Here is a 20777-nt window from a genome sequence, read left to right as displayed (position 1 = left end):
GTTTGGTTCACTCCAGAACATGGTTAAATACCTGCTCACAGCCCAGGTTCCCCATGGCAATGACCCAGAGGTCCCCAGACACTTCATGATAATCAGAATTACCCAATATCTCTCCAGCCACTAATTGGTAGTTACCCTTTAGCTCCCTGGGGCAGGGGAGTAACTCTCATCCCTGTGAGGCATGCTACAAGGACCATTTATGCACATCAATGGAATGAATGCAGCAGGAAAACACCCACACTTGCGTCCACTCAACAGCCTTTGATTTCTCCGTGTTTTCAGCCCCTTTCATTCACACCACACCAAAATTTACACCAATCATGGAGGATAATTTACTTTTTGTGCCTTTAATGGCCAGAATATTCACACTGATGACAGGAGTTGGGAATTGAAAGGGAACATCTTAGACATTTGTGCACATTTTTCTGTTTGTCTGGAAAGCGAAGGTGTTGAGCTTCACATATGGGGGAAAGGAACAGAGGGAAACACATGTCTTGTCTTCTTCTTGGGTTCCAGGGTCCCAGAGCACAGCCATGACATGCTCTGGCAGCCTCCTGACCTGTCTGCCCAGGCACCACCAGCAGAGGTGGAAGTGCATCTGCCAGACCCTTGGAAGAAGCAAACGTGCACCCAAGGCAGTTGCCTTCCTTGTGCAGCCTCACCAGTGGCCTCTCCAGCTGGTGCTGTACCTGAGCTCTGACCAGCCTGGAGGGATAGCCATTCCTTCGCCCACTCCCCACAGCTCTGCTCTCACAGACCGTGGCCTTTCTCCAGCTTGCACTGGGACCAGCTTGTTAAACCTTCTGTTTTGTGGGATCACTGACCACTGGGAGATGGGCTTTGTCCTGCCAGCTTACTGTTCAATTAACCATCAGGAGCAATGCAAGGGTCTGGTGGAGCACAGCAGGGCCACAGGTTTCCATCACTTCAGATCCTCTCCCAGCTCAGCAGCTCCTTGTCTGCATGAATTAACCTGTGCTTCAGCCAGTTTCCCATGCAACTGCTGGACAAGCCTGAGATGACTTGATCCCCAGAGCTTGGTGTAGCAAGCCTGGCTTGCAATGTGGTGTTGTGAAGGGATTGAGATCCCCCAGCAGCTCACCTGCCATCCCTACCCACAGTCAGGCTCAGCAGCAAGGAGGGAGCTCATGGTCACAACGCCCACATCGAGCAGCACTGCCGCACTCCAGCATCCACATGGACTCGCAGCCTTTCATCATTCCCGAGTGATGAATAACCACCCTAATGAATGGAGGGAAATTGGATTAGTGCTGAACACCCATGTGCTTGAACTGCGCCTGATTAAACCCCCATCTGTGCAGGGAAAGGCCAAGTCCTCCCGCTTCTCAAAAGCCAGGGAGCTGGCAGCACTTGTGCACGGTCTCATCTGCAGCCTGCTCGGACATTTCAGATGCTCAGGAGCATTTTCCCCGTCTACCCCGGCAAACTTCCCCCTGAAGGAAAGTTTGGGACTGGTTTTCTTCAGTGTGCTGACCTGTTCCCAATGGATGCTTTTGCAGCTGGAAGAGGGAAGATTTACAAGACTTTTGAGTTGTCTCTGGGCTGGCTACCAGATCCTTCCCTCAGCTGGGAAAGTCAGTCTAATCCTCCTTGCCTCAGTTTCCCCGTTTCCAACTAATACAAACAACACCTTCTTACATGCAAATACTGTGTTTCCTTTAGAGCAGAGTGTCTTCCACTAGGAATTTGCCCCAAATGGCAGAAGCCACTTCTGTCTTTCTTGGTGGCTTTGCATAGACCCCTTAGAAACAGTCTGGGGACACTGATAGGGCTGACAGTTTCTAAGAGACGCATGCCAGGACTCAGAGTAGGCAATCTGCCAGTACCAAGGCTGCAACTAGAAAATTCAAGGCTAGAAGAGATGCCAGGATCCTCTGAAATTGCTTCAGAAATTACTCAGGACAGATCATACCAACCTGCCTACAAACACTGACAGCTCTAACTTAGGTTTGGATAAAGAATTCCTATGACAAAAACACAGGGCAAAGGATCCCAGTGTGCTCTGCAGATCCCAAGAGCTGGCTAAGCCACCTCTAATCTTAGTGGAAAGGCTTATTTCAGCCCCTGTCACTGCTAAAACAACTGAAAAACAAAATGGATCTTACTTTTAAGTGGTTCTCTCTTACATTTGAACGGTCCCTCCAATCCAGCAGCCCTTGGGTGGCTGCCCCTTTCTGCAGGCCTTGGGAACAGCAGTGGGACCTGATACCCACTGTGAGCTTCCCACTGCTCACAGTCCTGGTTGCTTGGGACTGTTTCTGGGGAGAAACAGCAGCTGCAACCCATCTCATGGGCAAACAGGACATGCCAGTGCTATCCCAAAGACACATCCCAAGGAGTCCCTTCAGCTCCCCTCCCCACACGCAGGACCTTCCATGTCTGGGACACTGCAAGACACTGCATGACAGCACATCCTGCACCAGGATCTGGACCTACACCCAGTTCCCAGCTCTGGTCAGTGCTGTCCCATCCTTCCCCAGCCTCTGCACACCCCCATGAAGGACCAGGAGTTTGATACATCACCAGCCTGACCCACTCTGGATCATCACAACTCAGGGTCTGACTGCCAGGTGCTTTTGGCACTAATGTTTTCCTCCCTCTCATATGAGGTGAGATTGCAACGTCTGCTGAGCCGGCATCAGTGTGTAATGAAACGCAGTCGCTGCTCCAGTTGACAGCCCAGCAATCCTGCAGAGGAACCAAGCCAGACACCAACCCCTGGACAGCTTTTCCAGATTTCCATGCAGGGTCAGGCTGTGTTTGTCCACGGGCTCCACTGGGTTTACAAGAACCACTGTTGTCTTTGCAGCTCATGGAGTTTGGCCACTGACGCTGCTTTACTTGCAGGGCTCCTTTGCTATCAGGCCCTAATCAGGCAGGTGTGTGGCTGACATCTGTCAGCTGTGCAGTGTCACTGTTGTCCCAGCATTGCTGGGAAGTCTCTTGAACCCAACAGTGCCAGGACAGGCACAAGCACCCATGGCAGGAGGCTGCAGGCACCAGGGGGACATTTAGCACTATCCCTTGCCAATATGGCATTATGGTCCAGCACAGCGCCACAAGGGGGGCCCAAAAACCTCCAGCCCCTCTCCCCATTTCATATCCCCATCGAGGAACTTTCAGGTGTGGGACAAGGTTGCCACCAATGATCTGTCACAGGCTCCATAACACCTGGGGTCCTGCCCTAGATGTCAGGCACATCCTGGCAGCTCACCCTGGGGATGGAACGACACCAGCTCTGCTTCTGCACACGTGTATTGCACCCACATGAGAAACAACTTCACCTCCTAAATCCAACACACACCTTGCACCCACCCCAAGGACTGAGCCATGAAAACCCCTGCTCAGCCTGCAAACACCCCAAATGAGTTTTGCCCTCCAGCTTCACCAGCAAGGGTGGTGGGGAGCCCTCACTAATGGACCCAGCAAAGAAAGGCTGCGAGTGCCAGCAGCTCTTCAACCATAATGAAAGTCTCAGGTATCCCAGCCCGGCCAAATCACCTCCTACAGACGCAGAACGGCACTGGAGTAGCAATAAAAGTGTCAGGGATGTCTCCTCGTGCATCACCAGACTGCAGCATTTCGGGAGCGGCCTGCACAGAGGTTAATTATTGCTTCCCTCTCTTCCCCTCTCGCTCCCAGTTTAAGATGGATCTGACTGTCAGGAGGGGTGACAGATGAAGACAAAGCACAGGTACGGCTCCCATGAACTCTGCGCCTGCCTGTATCATCCTAGAGCAGCTGGGAGCACGTGGAGTGGAGCTGGGGGGAGGGAGAGGAGGGGGCGAGGAGGAGGGAGAGTCGAGAAAGCAGCAACCATACCAGTGCTGGAATGGATGTGCTGTGAGGGACGTGGGGTTGCTGGACTGGGAGAAGAGAAATTACAGCTCCTTCCACCCCACTCTTGTAGAAGAAGGAATTTGTTTCCTCCTCGCCTCTTCGTGCAGCTTCAAAACTTCACTCGAGATTGGCAGAGACCTTTTCCCAAATGTCAAGGAAAGCATGAGAAAGAGCACATGATCAGCTGCCTTCTGCTCCACAGAGCTCCCATCACTGCAAGCACAAATATACTGAGCTTCTCCCCCTTGAGATTTACTTTAAGAAAATCTGGGATCAGGGTCCCAGCTCTGCCACAATCGCCGGTCTCTGAAGTTCTGTTCCCTAAAGCAGCCTCTGGCTGGAACAACACTGAAGTCTTTTGGGTGGAAGAAGCTTTGCAGATGCTGTTATGAGCAGTCCCCAGCGAACAGACACCTCTGAGCATCCCTTCTTCGTGTGCAGCAAGAGCTGACTCATCCTTCACTTTCCTTCCTGGTCAGTGGCTTCAGTGCTAGCACAGTCATTGCCATTAAAACCTTGTTTTGGCCTCTGGAGGTTAAAGAGATGAGCATGACCTTTCTGTTTCCCAGGACACGTCCCTCTCCCTCTCTACAGAGCAGCTGGCCTGTGTTGATCACCTTTGTCCTCCCAGTGACCAGACCCACTGCCCAGGGGGTACCCAGCCCTGCTGCCCCCAGCAGGAGCAGAACACAGCTGCCTTCAAAGTAGCTTCTTTCCAGCCAGCTGGGGGAAATCAGTTCCTATGCAGCAGACAGGAGAACATTGGTCTTTCCCAGGAAAAGCCAGCTGCTTTGCCTCCCAGGCAGTTTTTTTAGTTGTTAAGGGATGCTGTGACAGGGCAGCACGTGCCCCACTGCTGCTGTTTTTCCCCACTGCACCCACACAGAAATTCCCCAGGCACTGGGAGCAGTGGCCTTCCTCTTCCACTCCAAGAGGGTTTGGAGGTCAGGAAGATGGGGATTCATGCCCCTTCCCCTGCTACCCCCTGCAATCTGCTTCAGCTCTCACCTGTGTGCAGGGGCTGCCAAAGCATCTTCAGGGAGGTTGCAGGCTGGATACCACAAGGACTGGTTCTTCAGGGCAGAGCAGAACCCATGCCTCCATCTCATGCCTTCCCCTTGCTCAAGAGTGCAGACACTGCAGCCAGTTCAGAGGGGTAGAGCCACCCCAGGCACCCAGGATGAAAAATTGCCCTATTCCCATTCCCAAAAGGGTTTGGATTTTATCCCATGCTAGGAGCTGAGGGATGAGAAATGCCAGCACTGACAGTTTTCATCCCTATGGAAAGGCCTTCAAGGCTGACCCTAACGGGAAGGTCTGCCTTGAGCCGTTCCCAAATAGTGCCTTTCCTTTCCAGGCTTTCCAGCCATTTCAGCCTGGCTTGATACCATTTAGCTGCAGTTGCTGAAGGAAACATCACTTCAAATTAAACCAAAGGGGAGCACTTCAGCTGGACAGCTTTGAAGTAGGAGGTTTTGATAAAAGCCTGTATTTCCTCCCCCTCTTGATCTTTTTTTCTTCCCTCTCTCCTCCCCAAATGGTGAGTTTTGGCATGGCTGCTCCCGCACAGCCATGGGAAAGGCTTTGACTCCCCCTCTGGGGGCATCTTCCATCACTCAGCCGAACAGCCTCTCCTCCAGGACGAGGGGCTCAGTACCAGCAGCTGAACCCAAGTTCAGCCTCCCCATATCACCCAGCAGATTTAAAGCAAAACCACCCAGAGGTCCTTTCTCCCTCCATGTGCACCCTGAACAGTCCAGTTCCCTGCTGCTGGGATGGTGCAGAGCCCAGAAGATATTTCCAAGGACTTCAGTTCCTGGAGGAAAGGTGCAGAACAACTATCCTAAGCCACTGCCAGCCTGTCCCATGACTTCTACACTGAGGTTGTCACATTGAAACCAGGGTAGGATGCCCTCTTCAGAGCCAGAAGTGTTCTGCCATGGGAATAAACGAGAAGATACTTTTAAGCTGTCATTTAGTTACCCAGTGTCTTCCAGGCAGCTCCCACGGCCCCAGAAGGCTCCCATCTCTCCAGACGCTTTCCCGAGCCCTTTTGAACCCCAGTGCTCAGCCCTGGGTAGGCTGGGCCATCAGAGCACCAAGCCAGTCCCCAGTGCTGACCTTGGATGAAGGCTTGTCTCCCATGTACTTCTCGCCAGCCCTCCTGGAGGGCAGCAGGAGCACCCAGGATGCAGGGAGCACGCGTGCCTGCCGGGGAGGCTGAATAGCAAAGGCTGAAGGGCTCCGAGCACACCCCTCCCTGCGCGACAGCTAAACGAGCCGAGACAATTAAGAGTGCCATTTGATGGCTGCCTGGCAAAGCCAGAGCCTCTCTCTCTTTTAATAAAAGGACTCTTTCCCAGAATCGCTCAGGCTGCAGTGAGGGCTGCAGCTTGTGAAGTGTGAGAGCTCTTCACATTTAATTAAACAGCCCGTCCAAGCCTGCCTCGTGTCGGCAGAGCTCACATGCTGCCAGAGATGTCCTGGCACCTCGCTCCCACTGCAGCCCTCGCTGGGTGAAACACCACTGCCTCCTTCCAGCTTCACTCCCAGCATGGACAGAGCTGTGTCCCAGCTTGCCTGGGCTGCATGAGCCACCCCAAACTGGGCTGCTGTGCCCTCAGATATCAGTGCCCAGAGGTACTCAGCCCTTGCAGAGCTGATAACCCCCTTGATGTGAGCCGGGCTCTCCAGGACGGCTGAGACCCCGCAGCTCACTGCGTGCATGCTACAGAAACGAGGTGCTGCTGGAGTACCCAGGGTGTGAGACAGCCAGAGATAGGGAATCCCTCAATGGATCCAGCCCCATGGTGGAGCAAACCGCCCCTCCACATCTCTGACCTGCAGCCACAGAGGCCACCCCACAGCTGGGACACCACGGCCATGGCCTCCCTCGAGCCCTGTGCTGTTAGCACCAGCTTCCGCCTGTCGCCAGCTCTGGTCCTCATCAGCGGAGGAGGGGAAATGCCCTGCTCTTGCCCAGGGCAGATAAGAGAGATGGATAAGGGTGAGGGCAGAGGGGAGGCCAGCATTTGGGTAGCTTGGCTGACTTTCAGAGAGCGCTTGTTTTGCCGAGCCCCGCAAGCTTAACCCTTCCTTCCCCAAGGCCAGGGCAAGCTGGCAGTGGGAGAGAGCTATGGACAACTCCTGAGAACACCATCCTAATGGGCTCAGTGCTTTTGGCTCTCTCTCCAGGTTTAAAGTGAGCCCTGTTGAGCTGGCATCACTCATTTCTGGCTCCTCCATCCTTGGGTAGGGAAGGCAGCATCCTCCTTCCCAAAATGCTTGCAGGGGAACTTCCACTCCCATCCTGCAACACAGCAGCCTGGTGGCTGATGGTTTATCTACAGGCATGGAGGGCTTCAATCCACTGCCAGAGGCTGTACTCGCAGGACACACCACACCAGGGTTCCCTGGACCTTCTTGGTCCCACTGACACCAGCTAAGATGCAAACACAGAATTTTTATGTTTTATTCTTCCTACCTGAACTCTTCTGTGAGGGAAGAACTGGCTCCAGCAGGTGTCCTGGAGACTTGCTGAACAACCAGCCCAGTCCCTCACCACGTAGGGCAACATGTGGCTGCCAAGTGGGAAAGGTAGATGGAGGGAATGGGAGATGCAAGTTGCAGCTTCTGCCTCTTCTCACAGCCAGAGCTGGGACAGGGAGGTTGTTAAAGGGGAGGGCTAAGTTGTGCTTTGCATGTGGACATCCAGCCAGGTGAATATTTGGGGTTTTTACAAGTAGCCCAAAGCTGCTGTCCCATGCTCCCCTCCCACATTCTCAAACCGGCAGAGCACAGGCAGCTGGGGAAGCTGCTGATGGGTATGAGCACTTCCCACCCCGCCAGCGCTTGGGGGCTGCTCTGTAGAGACCCCATCACTCACACTTTCAGGCCTGCCAAGCCAAAGGCACAGTAATTGCAAGCCAGATACCCCCCCCCACTTCCGAAGCAGTGTGCTCTGGCAGGGACCAGGCACAGGGGCTCCCATTTCCGCCTGCCTCCGGCTGTTACAGAGCAGAGAAGTGACAGAGAGCAGCCCCGGGGCAGAAAGGGCTGCGAGGAGAGACAGCAACCAGCTCTCCGATAAGGCAGGTCCCTGCTGAGCACCTCCTTGCTTTTGAGATAACGTGCCCCAGGCACTCCCTGAAGGATACCTGTGCTCTCTGCAGGTTGTGCCCTCACATGGATTATTGCCTGCTCCAGCTCACCCTCCTCTCTCCATGGAGTCAGACCCCAGTCCCAAATTCCAGACCCATGAAGAGGAGAAAGCGAGACCGTAGGGAGCAGACCCAGGACATCAGATGAGCACACAAGCAGAGACAGAACCAGGACCATCCCCATACACAACTAAGGATGAGTCTTCCCCCACCTGACCACAGGTGAAGGTCAAAAAGTCACCTGCAATGCAAAGAGAGTGTGGGGGCCCTCCAGCCCTCCCTGGGTTGGTGCTGCTCCTGATGAATCTGCACAGGGATCATCACCTCAAGGGGACAGGCAAGATACTATGTCCCTTCACTGGATCCAGATTCAGCAGCCCACTCATAGCCTCAATAGTGGTCATGGATAGACTCACATCAGCAGCTCCTGGGCTTTTCAAGCCAGAGGAAGTGGAGCTTTCAACAGACACAGCTGAGGAAAAAAAAAAAAAAAAGCGGTCTCAAGTTAAAACCTTTTACAGGCTCTAGCAGGCACTGGTGCTGGCAGAACCACACGGTGTTACCCTGCATCAATCCCAGCATAAACCCTCTGCTGTCAACACCAGCTAAAGAGCCCACAAAAGCTGCCCCACACACACCCTGCCAGCACTTCAGCCAAGCTGGAGGACAGAGGCTGCTTGCATGGCTTTGTCTGGCTGGAAAGCCCTCCTTAAGATAGCAGGCTGCTTGCTCTGCTGGAAGGAGCTGCAGGTGCCTGGAGCCCTAGCTCAGCCCCAGACTGTCATTTGGCTGGACTGGGACAAAGCTCCCCATCTCCCACAGCCTTGGTGGAGAAGGGACTCTCTGTTGTCTAACATAACACAGGCAAAGCTTGCATCCAGGGAACTGCTTCTCCTTGAGGCCACTCCTCAAACCAGAGTGCAGGGCAGTCATACAAGCCCCATTTTCACTGGGAAACAGTGTAGGCAGTCCCTGCACCACTTCTCACATCTCTTCCGCCTGCTGTGCTGTTCTCTGCAGGAGTGGGTACTGGGGTTTGGCAGCATTCTCCCCAAACAGAAAGGGCACAACCAGGGTGCAAGAGCAAGGAAAGGAGGCCAAAAATCACATCCCTAGGGCAAGTGCCAGCATTCAAGTGTCCAGGTAGGCCTACAGCAGGGCCAGGGAGAGCGCAGCATCTGGGTCCTGCTAGGTGGGATGGTGCAACATCCTTCATGCCTCACCTGTACACAGAGGTACCTCCAGACATAGCTGGACCAGTCGAGCCACCTCAGCTGAGCCATCTCCCTGATGAGCTCTTGCTTTTCACCAGCCCTTGAGCAAACCCATGTCTGGAAGGGCCAGCCATGCAGCCCAGTGGACAGCACACATGCTGCAGCACCAGGCACCAGCTGTTCCCTGTGCCTCGCAGCATCTCACCTGGCACAGCCTCTCTGTCTCTAGGAGGTTCACCTTTCCCCTCTGCCTGCTTTTAAAGGCAGCCCATAGGTGCTAAGGGTGGAGCAGAAAAGGGCTGCCCAAGTGGACCTGAGTTAGGAAGGGATGTGGGTGAGAAAGTTTTGGTGAGAGGGAATAAACTCAAGGCTTTAATCTGCCCTTGCGAGCAAGCTGTGGTGCCAGGGCAGAGCTCTTCCCTGGATGGCTGGGCAGTGTTACAGGGTGCAGCATTGCACACTTTACCCTGTCCTTGCAACAATCCCCATTTCCCCCTGGTCTGGCTCACATCTCCCTGCGCTGCCCAGGATTCCTGCAGTGCCAGCTTGAAAGAAAAGTGGCAAAGCAAACCCAGCTCTGCGTGTCCCTGCAGCCAGCTCGCCCATCCTCCCCCCACAGCCAGCATCCCGCCACTTACTGTGACTGATACAGGGAACCTGGTGCTTTTATTAAACTCTTTGCTTCCTGTTTTAAGCTTAATAATAAATTGCATGTCACATTACGGCTGTGTTTATTAAAACCCATTGGCATGGGCTCTGCTCTGCAACACCATTTGAATTATTGAAAGCAACCCCCCATGGAGACCTATTTGCTGCAAACGCAGGAGGATTTATTTCCATTTTGTTTATCAGGCAGTGTAAGTGCTGGGTGGAGGCAGGGAAGCCGTCTTGCTATTTTATTTTCTCTCTGAGCCACTACAGCAGGGTGAAGAGGTGCCATGCAGAGGACAGGAGGAAAAATGGCACCCCCCAACAGGGGTGGGGACACGCTGGGGACAGAAGTCCTGGGGGTAGCTGGTCACTCTGCCCTGCAGGTCTCTCTGGCTCTGCTTGAGTTCTCCACATGTAGTTGCTTTGTGCCTCAGTTTACCCATTTGCAGAGCGAGGTTACAGAGCTGCTTCCATCCAGGCATGAGCAGTGATCAACTCAGACTCAATGAGCCTCTGCCAGAAGCCATCCATCTCCCATGGGAGATGCCCACGGCATGGGGGGACTGCCAGGGTGGCCATGAGGGGTGTTAACCCTTTTGCAGCCTTAGTTCAAAGCAGACACCAAAGGATTGCAGTTGAACATCTCCAGGCTCTGCCTCGTCCCAGCTCTGCCTGCGGCAACCATCCAAAACCAGTGTTAAGAGGATGCTCTGGCTCGGGTGATCATCCCAAGAGACAGCTCATACTCATGTCCTTTGTGATGGCACCGTCCCTCCCAGCAAGGCAGAGGTTCTTCCAGGGGCAGGGAGACGGCGTGGAGCAGGCATGGATGGATTTGAGGGTCAGGGTACTCCAGGGGTGCCCAAGGCCCGCGTGCCCTCGCGGGCTGCCCAGCACAGCGGCAGGGCCGGCGGGGCCGGTGGCTTTGCCAGGAGATGGCACTGTTTAGCGGCTAATCACGGCCCTGGCCCGAACCTGGACTCTGGGATGGAACAGCAGATGCGCAAGAAGTGTGGCCAGCAGGTCGAGGGAGAGGATTCTGTCCCTCTACTCTGCTTTTGTGAGACCCCGCCTGAGTGCTGTGTCCAGCTCTGGGGCTCCCAGCATAAGAAGAACATGGGCCTGTTAGAGCAAGGCCTGAGAAGGGCCATGAAGATGCTCAGAGGGGCTGGAGCCAGGCTGAGACAGGTGGGCCTGAAGAATAGTAGGCTGAAGAAGAGAAGGCTCCAGAAAGACCTTAAATCACCTTCCAGAACCTAAAGGGGCTATAAGAGAGATGGAGAAGGACTTTTGACGAGGGGATGTAGTGATAGAAAAAGGGTGAATGGCTTTAAACTGAAAGAGAGTAAGTTTAGATCAGATATTAGAAATAAATTCTTTTTTGTGAGGGTGCCCAGAGAAGCTGTGGACTCCCCAGCCCTGGAAGTGTTCAAGACCATGCTGGATGGGGCCCTGAGCAACCTGGTCTAGTGGAAGGTGTCCCTGCACATGGAACTCTGTTGGAACTCTGTTGACCTCTAAGGTCCCTTCCAATCCAAACTGTTCTATGATTCCATGTGCCTCCTGCCCACGCCCAGACAGGAGACGGTCCCAGCACCCCCAAGGGCAGGGAAGGACAGCGACAGCGTGTTTTTGTTCCAGGAGTGTATTTACTTGCCAGACTTTCTGGGTTTTCCCTGCAGCCCACAAAACCCTGTGGCTTGGCAGCAGGTCAGAGGGTGCATCTCCAAGGTCTTTCAGGTGCTGGCAGGACAAGCCGCCCTTTCTTTGTACCCAGGCTCTCAGTGACCTCTGGTGCCCTGGGAGGTACCCGCACCCCGCTCATCCCAGGCCAGGAGGTGTCGGTGCTGTACCTGGGCCAGTGGCCATGTTAACACTTCCCAGTCCAGCTCTCCCCGTCCCTCACAGCAGCCTGACCTCTGGGCTGATCAGGTGCTCTGAGTGCAGTCAGCTGGGCTGGCGGGAGCTGCTCAGCCCCCTCTGCCCCCAGAAAGCAACTGCGCCAAAAATCGGCCAGCGAAGGAATTTGGTGCTGCATGCTGTTGGGGCACACCCTCTGAACCCACACGGACACCAGGTTTTGTCAGGTCCCGGGGTGCCTGGAGCTGAGAACAGGATCTGCAAAGCCTAGGGTGACCCCCTCCTTGGGGCAGGGGCTGCAGCAAACATCTGAGCAGCCAGCAGCAGAGGTGACCAAATGTTTTTAGAGCCAACAAATAACCTCAATTAAGCTCTGTGGCAGTGACCGATTCCAGCCGTGCAGCAATATTGGCTTCTTTAATTTTTAAGTGACTGGAAATGGCAAGACTGGGAGCTGGGATGAGGAGACACCAGCCCTCTCTGTGCCCCTGGAGCCACTCTGCTGCCCTTCACCTTGTGGGGAGTGGAGCTCAACTTCCTGGCTCAGCTCCAGCCTGCCTGTCAGACAGCCCTCTCCCACAGTGGGATCCGAGGAGTCTGGGGGACGCAGCCCTTGGTTTGGTTCATTTTGGCCAAGAGCTCTTGCTCAAGTTCCCCCCTCTCTCGGTCACCACATCCCCACTGCTCTTCCTGCCACGCAGGAGCCACCAGCATCCCCTGCCAGCTCCCTGCAGGGTATGAAAGCAATGGGTGTGAAGCAGAGGTGGGCAAGGACTGAGACCAAAATGCAGTTGCCCAGGCAGGGCACTGTCCTGCAGAGCGTAAGGAGAGCCAGGGGCGGAGTGTGTGACCCATCCGACACTCTCCAGTCAGACCAAAGCTGCATCCACACCCAGCACAACCTGGATATGTGCCAACACAGACAGGGTGAGCCTGGCCCTGAGGAGGGTTGGCATGGCAGCCCTGGCCAGGGGCCAGCCCCAGGCACCGGCAGGGAGCCCAGCAAGCAGCTCTTGACTGCTGAAGCTTGGGACGCTCTCCGATTTCCCTGTGGCAGCCTCAGCCTGAGCATGGCCCAGTTCCACCAGCTCATTTGTGTACGAAACAGGAAGGGGATCAGGATGGATAAAAAAGGCCCAGCTTCTCTGAAAGCGTATTTTACACCCAAAAAAAGCAAAATAAAAGCCAATGGCTTCTGTCCCCGGTCCCTCCCAAACACCCTCTGACTCTGAAGGAGCAGCCCAGGAGGATTCTGTTATGCTGTTAGACAGAAGGAGATACTGAGGCACCGGTGGCTTTTGCATTTCTCTGGCTCAGAAGGGGTTTGCCGCCAGAGAGGGCAGGCACTCCAGCAGGCAGGCAGCAGTGCCCCATCAAGCTGTGGTGCAGGGGGCCAGGACTGGCCCAGCCTCACTCCCTGCAGGAATTTTGCTCTGCTGCCAATTCCAGACAAATCCCTTTTATTTGCTTGTTCAGGTTTCAGTGCCGTAGTTGTGTTGTCTGAGCCAGCTCTCAAGAGAAAAAGGAAGAAAGAAGAGAAGAGAAGAGAAGAGAAGAGAAGAGAAGAGAAGAGAAGAGAAGAGAGAAGAGAGAAGAGAGAAGAGAGAAGAGAGAAGAGAGAAGAGAGAGAAGAGAGAAGAGAGAAGAGAGAAAAGACGTGAAGGAGAGTAGCACGGCACCCGAGCAGCAGCCTTATTGCATCCTGCCTGGGGTCTGGCCAATTCCTTCCTCACGGGGTCTGGCTCCCTGCCGCAGCTCTGGACCTCCCTGGAGCTGGGACTGAGTAACTGGCAGTGGTTTGGCCCATATAGAGGTTTTGAGCACCAGGAGTCCCATAAATGCTGCTGCTTTGGGGGGTAAAGCACCGCTTGAATGTGAGCTCAGCCCCAGAATGCCCATAGGAAGGGTCCTGGCAGCCCTCTCAGGGCAGTGAGCAGCACACTGCAGCTCTGAGCTTCCTTCTCATGCTCCCCCCAAATGAAAGTTTGCTCTAAATCACCAGCTCTGGGAGGTATGTGGGAATTTTTTCTTTAGTATAATGTTTCCAGTGGAAACTGGAGCATCCCTTTCCTTCACCAACTAGGCACAGAGCTGCTCTACACTTGACAGGGCTGTGGTCACCTGGGTGGAGACCCCAGTGTCACAGAACATAGGACCCCAAGATGAAAATGAGCAGCAGTGGGATGGGATCCAAATGCATGGGAGTACAGTGATTTGGGTCGACGCTTCCCCACTGCACAGGTGCCTAGTGTCTGCTAGGCACCCCCATTCCCATGGGGGGTGAGAAGGGCAGGACCCACACCAGGATCAGCTGTGAGCACTGGGATGGGCAGGCAGGCTCCTCAACTCAAGCACTCCACAATGGAAAAGGTAGCATCCACAGTGTTTGCACCCTTCCTCACCCCCATAATCATCCTCGTGGATGCAGGACAGTCAGCTGGCCTTGGCTTTGACCTACATGTATATTTTAAATAACGTCAACTGAAACGACAAAGGAAATAATTAAGTCAGTCAAAGGCATGGAAAGGAAAATACGAAGTCAGTCAAAAAAAGGCCAAAGTGTTTCTGACCGACCACAAGGGTGGTTCGGCTGGAGAAAAGACAGCACTGAAAGCCACAAGGGTCTGGTTTCCTCAAATCACTACTTTTCTGGTTAAAAACAAAACAGAAGAGAAGGGTATTTTGGCAGCAGGTTCCTCAGGTTCTGTGGAGAAGCTGCGATGTCTCTGTGCTTGGGGGATACAGAGCAGGCATAAGGGTTGCACACTGGTTATCACAGCCATGTCCCAGCTCTCTGCTCCAGCTTCCCCAAAAATTCTTCCTACAGGACAGTGATGCCCCTGCCCCGGCCTCATTCTCCCAAAGGGGGCTGTCTCCATCCCCAGCACCAAGTCCTCAGCACACACAGCACAGCTGTCCCCACAGTGTCCTACCTGCCGTTGTGTCTCCGCTCAGTGCCAGGGGACAGATCCACCCTGCTCCAGGCAGAGCTGCCCCTGGTCCCAGCCCTCGCACCAACCAGCCAGTATTCCATCCCCCAGCACCCCAAAAGGATGTGTCACACTGTCCCCCACCCCAAAAACCAGGCTGGAGTGCCGGGATTGTTCAGAGAAGGAATTTTGGGCCAGAGGGTGCTTGCTCCAGAGATGTCCCCAACCCCCAGGGAAGGGTCACTGTGGGCAAGGTGATCTCTGGCAGCCCGACATGCCATCTCTGGGCTAGTAGTAGTCCTCCTCACTCTCCCCGTAGTCCTCAGGTGGCACGCGGGGTTTCGGCAGGGAGAAGTCTGTCAGGTTGAGTTGGTCTGAAACGGCAGCATGGGGACAATGTGACATTGCCATCCTGCTGTGCCTGTCCCCTTTCCCACCAGGACCAAAGCCAAACCATGCACAGCAGCTTTCTGCGGCATCAGCCTTATGCTCCAGCAGCTCCTGCCATACCGGTGCACTGTGCCCAAACATCCCTTCCCATGTCCCCATGAGAGCATGGGCATAGGATGCGGTGCTCACCCGGCGTGAAGACGGTCAGGCTGGCCACTGCCACCACCTCCCCGACCCTGTTCCTGGCGAAGCAGCGGTACGTGCCCTCATCCGTCACCCGCACACCCTGGATCTGGAGCCAGCCTGTCACTTCATACTTCTGGGGGCCGCCTCTGAACTGCAAGAAGAGGGGATTTCTGTCAGCACTTGTGGCAGAAGCAAGGGGAAATCGATGCCACAGAGCCTCGGGTCCCCTGTTTCAGCAGGCAGTGAGGTCCCAGGGTTGCTCTGGCAGCAACCATGCTATTTTCTATTTATCCCCAGGAATAAATAAGCTTTTCCTGACCCAGCTGGGCTGCGGCTGTGTTTGCAGGCTGCTATTATGGTGCACTGGCCAGGGGTGGAGGACAGTAGAGTTTCCTCCATCCAGGCAGCGTAGGCCCGCTCGGGGTGAAGTTCCTCAGCTGGACTCCGAGACAGGTTATGGGGAGGCTTGAAGGACAGAAAGATGGAAGTGGGCCATGGTGCCAGGTTCCACCTGCTCCCCTGGCTCCCTCCATCCATTCCACCACAGTTTCTTCCCCATTGGTGCCTGGCTGAGGTGCATGGCCCCTTTGCCTCTGCCCACACCCTTTAATAGCTAGGTACGCCCAGCTGGGTGCTATATTTGGGGTTGGCCGCAGGCAGGATGCTGACCCCTGGGCCTGCCAGCTCTGGGAGGGAAGCCCTGCTGAAGGGAAAAAAGGGCAGGAACTGCCTGAGTGTGCTGGTAGGACCAGAGGACAACCCAGGCTGGAAGGCACTCGGGAGATCCTCTTTCCCTGCCAGTGGGACTGCAACTGAAGCCAGCATGCACAGCAAACTAAAGGCAGGGAAGTGGGAAACTCCCTGCTGCAGGACTCTATGAATATGAATAATTTCAAAAACTACTAGAGGAGATCACAGAAGAGAGCTATGCTGATGGCTCCTACCACCGAGACACCAGCCATGGCTCAGTCAGTCCTCATGGTGTGCAGCCTCCAGTCACCCCTTCTCATCCCCAGGCAGCCAGGCTTGGCCATTCCCAGAGTATGACCACTCTCAGGTCTGGTTGTCCATGAGCTCTAAGAAGCACTGGCTCACCCTGGGGTCATCTTCAATGCCCTAGGCACACCACTCACCTGGACAGAGATGTGGGGGTCATCTCCAGGCAGCAGCATCTCCATGCCATCCTTCCTCCACTCAATGGATGCCATGGGGTAGGCAAAGACCTCGCAGCCAAAGATGACATCCTGCCCAGTGATGTTCCATGTGTCATAGGGAGGAGAGGTGATCTGAGGCTCTGGGGAGGGGGGTAGAAGAGAGCAGGGTGGGATCAGAAGAGGTCCCACCCTTGGCAGGTCCCACGGGCTCTCTTGGGCTGGTCTCTGGAGCAGCAGCATTTGGTTCACATAGAGATGCTGGGACCCTTCCCATGCCTCTCTCCTCTCCCTCCCATGGCAGACCCTCACCTTTCCCAAGGACATGGTCCCTCCTCACAGCTGGGACTGGGAGCTCCCTCCTCAGTCACCCCCCCCAACCCATGGAGGGTTGCCATCCCTGCTGGCCTGAGTCTCCCTGCCTGTGCAATGATGCTCAAGGGACACCGTGCAGCAGGAACAGCGCAATGACAGCAATGTTACAAAGCAAAGTTCTCCTGAGCGATTGGAGCATGCTCCTCCTGTGGGAGAAAGGCCAAGGGGCGCTCATCCAGCCTGAGGCTGGTGAGGATGGATGAGGTAGTTGAGCTTCCAGCCAAATGAGGCCTCTGCTCTGACACAGGGCTCGTGCCAGCAATGAAGGGAGTCAGCAGGTCCCCATCTGCTGGATGGAGCCAACACCTCTGGGTTCCACATCCCTTCCCTGGAGGGATGGAGTGAGGACTACCCTTCTTACCCACACCTGCTCTGTGAGCTGGCTCATAGCATGAACCAGAGGTCAAGAGAAGGTTTCCACCTCCAAACACACCTGGGAAAACACCCAAGAACATGATGATCTACAGAAAATAAGGTCAACCTTGACATCCCTCAGGCTGTGGTGACAGCACTGGGTGACCTGTGCCGGACTGGGCAGGCTGGGCCATGGCCTTCCTGCCATGTCCCCTTCCTGTCCCCTCTCAGCCCCCACCTGAGCTGTAAATAGGAGATGGAAATCACACAGCCAAGCCAAACCAACCCCGGTTTCTATTTGCAGGAGGCAGACACATTTCTCAGGAGCAACAGGCCAGTGTGAACCCAGCACCATCGCCAAGAATTTGCTAACAATTCCCTGGAACTTCCCCATCTGCTCCAGCAGGATTTGTTGCTTCCCATAAACTCCACTCCCTCTTGGCAAAGCTGCTCCCAGATTTCTCCAATCCACTGGATGTGCAAGGGGCTCCCCCAGAGCAGCAGGGTGGGGGGGCTGGTGGGAGCCTGACGCTGCATGGAGCAGCCCTCAGTGCAGTCCTGTCCCTGTGGTTTTGCTGCCAGGTGAAACAGTTAGGTCAGACCCCCTTGCTTGTCCCTTCCCACAGCTCCAGGGCCACTACCTGACTCGCAGGGACCCTCGTGGGCCACGGTGAGGTTGGCATCAGGGTGGGCATGGGCAGCCTCCAGGAACCTGCAGATCTGGGCGTAGGTTTTGCCGTCGGAGCCGCAGAGGGCCAGGTGGGAGAGGCAGGCACACTGGGGCTCGGGCACCTCTCCGTGACGCAAGTCCCCGGCATCCAACCGGCACTCCAGGTGCTCCCCACACTTGCCATAGAAGTGGTTGGTGTTGTCCAGGTCGCAGATCTGTCCCTCCAGGTTGGCACATTCCCAGCAGCAGTCGCAGGCATCCCGCACTGTGCCAGCCAGGCACCCGCGTGGCATCGGGCACTCCTCTGGCTGGCACTCGCTGCAGCCCTCCCCTTCCTCCAGCAGCCGTTGCCAGCCCCGCTGGAGGTAGTCAGAGGTGCTGGGAAAAGCCTGGCCCAGCTGGAGCAAAGCCCAGTGCAAGGAGAGCAAGGAAAACACGAGGCAAGAGATGTTGAGGGGCTTGGCTTGAGACATCCTCATGGCAGCTCCTCTATCCCAGTCCCACTGTCACTTGGATGGGGATTTCTGGCACTGCTCCAGTCTCCCTGTCTAGATCTGAGGAGTCATCCTGGCCTGTGAGGAGGGAGAAGATGTGTTACTGGTGAAGGAAGTGTCTCCCACTCCTTCATCTCCTGGCTGGCTTGCTCTGAGCAGCAGCACTGCACAATGTGCAGGGGAGGGTTGGTTCCAGCCCCTCTCACCCCCAGCCCCACAGCCACAGCCTTTGCACCCTGGAGCTCCCCAACCAGCTCCTGCCCTGAGTCGCTGAACATCTTCTGGAGGGATAGTACTGATGACCCCAGTCCCACCAGGTTTCATCCTTGTTCCCTTGGCAGCCCAGCATGCAAAGTCCAGCCTCCTCTGACCCCAGCATAGCCTGGGAAGCCACAGGGCTGGCAGGGCACTGGACAGGCTGTTCTACAACATTATGGTTCAGCATGACCATACCCTGCTCCTGGGCTCCTGTCAGAAAGCTGCTCTCAAGCCCTTTTTCTTTCCCATTGCTTTGCAAAAATCACGAGCCCTTTTTTCCTCCCTCACCATCCACACAAGCACAGTGGAGTGGCTGATCCTGCAGACATCGTGCTCTTTCTGTGCTGGAAGCAGCCAAGCCAGGAGAATGCTCCCAGTCATGCCTGGCTTTTGTTCTCCTTCCCTCCCTGCACTGTAACCCCTCTCCTTAGGCACCACCTACATGAGAAGGGGAAAAAATGCCCGCTCCGCAGAAGGTTTTGTGACCCCCTCAGTTATCACACAGGCAACTGAGGCTGAGCATGGAGGAGCTCAGTGCACAGGTGGGCAACCAGTGGACTGACAGCAGACCCAGTGTGGTCAGCCCGTACCTGCACAGCAGGGTCCCTGCTCCCAAACCCCAAGCCTGCATTACCTACTCAGGGTAACAAGAGGCTGTTTTACTCCGGGCTTCCCACCTCTGCTGGGTGATAAAACGTGACATCTCAGAGCCTGTCCCCAGAGAGGGTTACACTGAACCAAATCCCTTTGTGAACATCCCTCCCTGCCCCCTGTTATATCCTGGCTGCCTTCCCTGAGTTGGGGTGAGGTTATGGTCCCCTGTGCAAGGGCGACCCAGCACAAGCGAGTGGGGCTGGGGAAGGGACCCAGGCAGACAGCCTGTCCCCTCTCCTCCCACTGGGAACAGCACCGAACGGCAAGATGCAGCCCCACCCAGCTGCAGCCCCCACTCTCGGGGCTAACACAGCCCAGAGCTGGGGTGGGGATGGCCCGAGCAGTGGGTTACATATATGCATCCCCCGGATAACAAACCGTGAAGATTTGACCCATTTACCAGAGACCACCGAGCCCCCCAGGGGTGGAAAGGGGCAGCGCGTACCAGTGCCGGAGCCCTCCCCCGGCCCACCCTACCCCGGTCTGTACGGAGCAAGGCTCCATCCCGCGATGGATTTGGGAGGCCAGAGAACGGGTACGGGGGAATTGCAAAGTTGGTCTCTGGCTCCTCACCTCCGGGGTGCAGGCGCTGGGGGTGCTGGAAGAGTGCTGGGAAGAGGCACGACGGCCCCTGGGGTCCCCCAGGAGCCACCCCGCCATAAGCCGCCACTTACCGGAGGCGCCGGTGCCGGGGGCCGCGGGTGCGCAGTGGCCGTGGCGGCGGGGCTGCTGGCCCCCAGGGCTGCCGGCCCCCGGCCGCTCCGGCACCGCCGTGATGTCAGCGAAACGTGAATCCCCCCGCCCCTCTCCGGGCCCGCGGCCCGTCCCTGGACCGGGACACGGGCTGGCCGGCACCCCTTCCCTGCCGGGGTCCCGCCACGCACCGCACCCTGGCCCCGGGGCTCTGCCGCTCCGGCTCCCTGGCACCGGCACCTCCCCGCGGACCCCCACGCTGGGATCACCCCGAGTCGTGTGCAGGACCTGCGCCAATGCTCCGCCCCGTCCGTGGGGCAGGAGGAGACTGGGGTCCCCTCCTTTTGCAGGAGTCCTTGGGAACAAGTGAATGGGAGAGGTGGGCATGGCCAAGGAAGTGGTCAAAAGCGTCTCTCAACCTGTAATTTGGTTGGGAAACATAGACTGAAAAGTTGAGCAGCTGCTGTAAGTAAACGGGGGATAACTCCCGGGGGATGTCTGCACTCCCCGCACACCAAGAGCCAGGTGTGAAGAGGGTATTGGGGTGTCAGCCACGGCGTTACCTTGGCTGGAGTGAAGCTACCGGGAGCAAGGGTGGGGCTGCTCCGTGCCACAGCAGTGCAAAACCCGTGTGCACACGGCTGGGGCTCCAGAACTCCCCGGCAAGCTGCCTTGCTGCTCCCTGCCTCAGTTTCCCTGGCTCTGAGGAGGGGGGAGGCAGCATGCCTTTGCAGCACAAACACGCACTGTTCATTTGCATCTTGCTCCGGATGCTGCGCCGGGGGGGATCACACAGCCCACTCCTCTCCAGGCAAGGAATTTGTGGGATTTAATTCCCCCGTGAAGCTCAAGCAAATCAGGACCCCTCTAAGGATC

General features: G+C 55.9%; 1 protein-coding gene across 2 annotated transcripts; it reads right to left on the bottom strand.

Moving 5' to 3' along the window:
- Positions 1–14369: 14369 nt before the first annotated feature.
- KAZALD1 (Kazal type serine peptidase inhibitor domain 1) lies at positions 14370–19989 on the bottom strand. 2 transcript variants are annotated; one of them, XM_039554368.1, is made up of 5 exons: positions 19883–19989; positions 17774–18374; positions 16386–16546; positions 15256–15403; positions 14370–15050 (listed from the first exon to the last, which is right to left on the bottom strand). In XM_039554368.1, exons 2-5 carry the CDS (start codon positions 18279–18281, stop codon positions 14965–14967), a joined length of 903 nt encoding a protein of 300 aa, XP_039410302.1. In that variant the 5' UTR covers positions 18282–18374; positions 19883–19989; the 3' UTR covers positions 14370–14964. The 2 variants fall into 2 exon arrangements, with proteins under 2 accessions (XP_039410302.1, XP_010407936.2); XM_010409634.4 differs by lacking the exon at positions 19883–19989 and adding an exon at positions 19782–19872.
- Between the last annotated feature and the right edge of the window lie 788 nt (positions 19990–20777).

This window comes from Corvus cornix, chromosome 6 (assembly GCF_000738735.6).
Source record: "Corvus cornix cornix isolate S_Up_H32 chromosome 6, ASM73873v5, whole genome shotgun sequence".
Classification (NCBI taxonomy): Eukaryota; Metazoa; Chordata; class Aves; order Passeriformes; family Corvidae; genus Corvus; species Corvus cornix.
This window is presented reverse-complemented; position numbering and strand designations above follow the sequence as displayed.

Excerpts from the sequence above, each read along its gene's own strand:
- KAZALD1 (XM_039554368.1), bottom strand. The coding sequence starts at position 18,281 with ATGAGGATGTCTCAAGCCAAGCCCCTCAACATCTCTTGCCTCGTGTTT. Across the intron at positions 15,404-16,385 it reads ACCCCCACATCTCTGTCCAG|TTCAGAGGCGGCCCCCAGAA; the intron begins GTGAGTGGTGTG and ends CTCTTCTTGCAG. Across the intron at positions 15,051-15,255 it reads CCTGACCGTCTTCACGCCGG|ACCAACTCAACCTGACAGAC; the intron begins GTGAGCACCGCA and ends CTGCCGTTTCAG.